Source organism: Nerophis ophidion, linkage group LG07 (assembly GCF_033978795.1).
Source record: "Nerophis ophidion isolate RoL-2023_Sa linkage group LG07, RoL_Noph_v1.0, whole genome shotgun sequence".
NCBI classification, from domain to species: Eukaryota; Metazoa; Chordata; class Actinopteri; order Syngnathiformes; family Syngnathidae; genus Nerophis; species Nerophis ophidion.
Genome location: NC_084617.1, coordinates 29,223,661 through 29,228,847, shown reverse-complemented (window position 1 = coordinate 29,228,847; position 5,187 = coordinate 29,223,661). Strand labels below are relative to the sequence as shown.

Sequence of the window (5,187 nt, the reverse complement as noted above, 5' to 3'; positions counted from 1 at the left end):
TTTTTTTTTTTTAAAAAAAACGTCGCCTTCCGCCCGATTGTAGCTGAGATAGGCGCCAGCGCCCCCCGTGACCCCAAAAGGGAATAAGCGGTAGAAAATGGATGGATGGTATATAATGCAGACACGCGCGCTCTTTTTTCCCGGCTGTTTAAAAGAGAGAGAGAGAGAGAGATTCAACGCAACACGCGCACGCGCATCAAAGTCAACATTAGACTGAAGTGGACACTTCATTAGGTACACCTATTATGAGACGTTGTGATTGACAGCTGTCAGTGAGACCGTTATTGTGGATATTTGACGTTTCAAGGGCAAAAGAGTGATTGGATGTTTACAAAACAAAACAAAAAACTTTTAGTAGATTTTTAAAATGTATTTCCTAACCTTTTTTTTAATTAAGATTCTGATTCAATTAAAACTATTCAAGAATCGATTTGGAAAAAGTCACATGTTTGTTACAAATAAAGAATCATGTTGAATGGAATGGTCACACCAAGAATCAGAAAATAATTCTGAGCGGTGGTGAGAATCACGTCTCTAAGAATCCACTTTAAAATACAACACAAGTCTGTTTGACTTGTGGAATTTTTATAACTTTTTTTTATGAAATATGTCCCAGTGGCTGCCATAAAAGATCAAAGCCGTTAATAAACGTGTAATAAAAGCAACACTCCAACCCCAGCCGTGTTCTATGTGTACTGCTGTTTTATATATATATATATATATATATATATATATATATATATATATATATATATATATATATATATATATATATATATATATAAACATTTTTTAGCATTGTCGGAGCAGTTAGGGGCTGGGGAACATATTGGCAGGAATAGTTCACATGAACTATGTAGAAAGTTTTGCAACTGGAAAAATAATATATTTTTTTAAATTAGCACATTGATATCATCTCATGATTATATGACATTTGTAGTTTGTTTACCCACATATTACTGTGAAATATCATCTTTTAAAAAGAAAAAAATATCTATCTACCTATACACATATATATATATATATATATATATATATATATATATATATATATATATATATATATATATATATGTATATTAGGGGTGTGGGAAAAAATCGATTCAAATTTGAATCGCGATTCTCAAGTTGTGCGATAAACAGAGCAATTGAGAGGAGACACAAACACGACACAGAAAAAACCAAAAATAGTTCAACAAAAATGAATATTATCAACAACAATATCAATATTAGTTATAATTTCAGCATAGCAGTGATTAAAAATCCCTCATTGACATTTATGAAAATAAAAAAAAGAACAATAGTGGCTTACACTTGCATCGCATCTCATAAGCTTGACAACACACTGTGTCCAATATTTTCACAAAGATAAAATAAGTCGTATTTTTGGTTAGTTTAATAGTTAAAACAAATTTACATTATTGCCATCAGTTGATAAAACATTGTTCTTTACAATTATAAAAGCTTTTTACAATAATCTACTACTCTGCTAGCATGTCAGCAGACTGGGGTAGATCCTGCTGAAATCCTATGTATTGAATGAATAGAGAATCCTTTTAAATCGGGAAAAAATCGTTTTTGAATCGAGAATCGTGTTGAATTGAAAAAAAAAAAATAGATTTTGAATCGAATCGTGACCCCCAAGAATCGATATTGAATCGAATCGTGGGACACCCAAAGATTCGCAGCCCTATATATATATATATATATATATATATATATATATATATATATACATATATATATATATATATATATATATAAATGGGGCAGCACGGCGTTAGAGGTGTTAGTGCGTCTGCCTCACAATACGAAGGTCCCGCAGTCCTGGGTTCAATCCCGGGCTCAGGATCATTCTGTGTGGAGTTGGCATGTTCTCCCCGCGACTGCGTGGTTTCCGTCCGGGTACTTCGGCTTCCTCCCACTTCCAAAGAGATGCACCTGGGGATAGGTTGATTGGCAACACTAAATTGGCCCTAGTGTGTGAATGTGAGTGTGAGTGTTGTCTGTCTGTGTTGGCCCTGCGATGAGGTAGCGACTTGTCCAGAGTGTACCCCACCTTCCACCCGATTGTAGCTGAGATAGGCACCAGCGCCCCCCGTGACCCTAAAGGGAATAAGCGGTAGAAAATGGATGGATGGATTTCTACCATTTTTAAATTGTTTTTGTAATAGATTTTTTTAAACCATTTTTAAATAGTTTTTTTTAGCCATTTTAAAATTGTTTTTGTTAGTTTTACCATTTTTAAATATTTTTTAACCCATTTTTAAATAGTTTTTGTAATAGATTGTTAACCATTATTAAATTGTTTTTAAATATATTTTTACCATTTTTAAATAGTTGTTGAAATAGATTTTCACTATTTTTAAATTGTTTTTATTTACCATTTTTAAAATGTTTTTTTTATTTACCCTTTTTAAATTGTTTTTGTGATATATTTTTACCATTTTTAAACAATTTTGTAACAGATTTTCACTATTTTTAAATTGTTTTTCTAATATTTTTTTTACCATTTTCAAATTGTTTTGAAACTAAATTTTTTTTTTACCAATTTTAAATAGATTTTTGTAAAATATTTTTACCCTTTTTAATTTGTTTTAGTAATAGATTTTTACCCAGTTTAAATTGTTTTTATAGTTGATTTTTACCTTTTATACATTTTTTTTGTAATACATTTTCACCATTTTTAGATAGTTTTTGAAATACATTTTTAGTATTTTGAAGTATTTTTTAACCATTTTTAAAACGTTGTAAAAGATTTTCACCCTTTTAAAATTATTTTTTAAATACATTTTTACTTTTTATAAATTGTTTTTCAAAAAGATTTTCCACAATTTTTAAATTGTTTTTGTAATGGATTTTTACCATTTTTAAATTGTTTTGATAATAGATGTTTTACCAATTTTAAATTGTTTTTGTAATAGATTTTTACCCTTTTTAATTTGTTTTAGTAATAGATTTTAACCCAGTTTAAATTGTTTCTGTAGTTGATTTTTACCTTTTATACATTTTTTTTGTAATACATTTTTACCATTTTTAGATTCTTTTAAATTTTTAGTATTTTGAAGTATTTATTTAACCATTTTTAAAACGTTTTTGTAATAGATTTTCACCCTTTTTAAATTATTTTTAAATATATTTTTACCTTTTATAAATTGTTTTTCAAAAAGATTTTCCACCATTTTTAATTTTTTTTTGTAATAGATTTGTACCATTTTTAAATAGTTTTTTGAATAGATTTTTTGGGGGGCGTTTTGAAAGTGGGAGGGACTTGCATTTGACAGTATTCTGGTATGACTTGTGTTTGTACCTGTCATGTCCGGATTGTGGCACTGAAAGAAAAATGGTGTCAAAAGTGAAAGGTCAGGTGGTGTGATACTAACATTTGACCTGTGGCGTCCTTCAGGGTGTCCAAGTGCGGGTCAGCGATGGGCGGAGGTCCTGGAGGATGGTAGCCAACAGCGTGGTCGAAGACCAGCTCCACTCGTCCAGCTGCTCCTTGGACGAGGAGCCTGGGCGACGGGACCAGGTGCTGAGCGCCAAGCCCAAGTTGGTGTCCAAGTACCGCACGCACTTCCCCACCTTCAACTGCAAGGAGGACTGCCACATCATCATGGACACGGCGTCCCAGCTGGAGCTGAGCGGCTTCTACTGGGGTCCTCTGGGCGTGGACGAGGCCCACCGGCTGCTGAGTGACGCCGCGCCGGGCAGCTTCCTGATCCGGGACAGCCGGCAGGCGGACGTCTTCTTCACGCTGTCCTATCACGCCAAGAACGGGCCGGTCAGCGTGCGCATAGACTACAAGCGGCAGAAGTTCTCGCTGGCGGGCAACGAGCGCGCCTTCGCCTCGCTCTTCGCCATGTTGGAGCACTACACGCGCTCGCCGAGGCGGAGCCTGCGGGCGCCGTACAGGAAGTGGAAGCCCACGCTGCAGGAACTGTGCCGGCGCCGCGTCATGGAGCTCTGTGGCGAAGGCGCCGCCTTGTCCCAGCTGCCGCTCACCAACGCCGTGCACGACTTCCTCAAGGAGTTTCCATACAACTTATGACTTTTGTTTTGAAACTGGGACTTTTATTTTGAAACTAGGACTTTATTTTTCGACTCAAAACTATGACTTTCTTCGGTAGAAACGCACAAACCGTAAAGACGAAGACGTTATTGTTCATGATTATGATGAACTGTTGCACTGGCATGCGCTCACAGGTCTCGGAAGGCACATAACAAAACGGATGACGTGCTGTCCTCAGGACTCCAACAAATGTCGTTTTTTTTGTGTAGCCAATGAGAAAACTCTAATTATTATTATTTGAATGTTGGTGTCACATACTCATATTGGAATGTTGAGGTCACACATTATTTATCTTTGAATGTTGATGTCGCACATTATTCATTTTTGAATGTTGATGTAACATATTGATATTTGAATGTTGACGTCACATATTAGTATTGGAATGTTGCTGTCACACATTCATTTTCGAGTGTTGACGTGACATATTAATATTTAAATGTTAATGTCACATATCAACATGTCACACATTATTTTTTGAATGTTGACGTCACATATTAATATTTAAATGTTAATGTCACACATTATTAATATGTGAATGTTGACGTCACATATTAATATTTAAATGTTAATGTCACGTATCAATACGTCACACATTATTTTTTTGAATGTTGACGTCACATATTATTAATATTTGAATGCTGACGTCACATATTATTAATATTTGAATGCTGACGTCACAAGTACTGCAGTAGTTCATTGTACTGTGTAGTCGAGGTAGTGCCTCTAGTTCAACCGTCTGCCAAGCAGATACTTTTGTCAAAATCTGTTATATTATTTTTATATATATGTATTTTGTTTTTCATTACAATAAATATTGAAAGTACTCATTGCGCCTTCCTGGTTTGCTTTTGTCACGCCATGTTGCACAAGGTTATTAATAACGCAATCATCATAGTGATGCGTGTGTGTAAAGAAAGGTGGGCGGGGCTTATTTGCTACGACGACTATGACACACACACTTACCAGCAACAAGGGCGGAGGCGACAAGTGTGTGTAATCAAATGTTTTTATGAATAAGAAATGTGAATGAGATGTGAGAAGTGGGAAGTTTGAGGTGTTTCGGCCATGCAGTAAAGACCAAAGTTTATTTTGAATAACTTTGATAATTTTTATCTGGA

The 5,187-nt window shown here is 34.8% G+C and overlaps 1 protein-coding gene across 1 annotated transcript in view; it reads left to right on the top strand.

The window, feature by feature from the left end:
• The window catches only part of socs1a (suppressor of cytokine signaling 1a), a 5,036-nt gene extending 140 nt beyond the window's left edge, over positions 1-4,896 (top strand). The window contains exon 2 of the mRNA XM_061905875.1: positions 3,407-4,896. Within this exon, the coding sequence (XP_061761859.1) occupies positions 3,449-4,048 (600 nt within the window). The 5' untranslated portion in view covers positions 3,407-3,448 and the 3' untranslated portion in view covers positions 4,049-4,896. The remainder of the gene's footprint in view (positions 1-3,406) is intronic.
• The last annotated feature ends 291 nt before the right edge of the window (positions 4,897-5,187 follow it).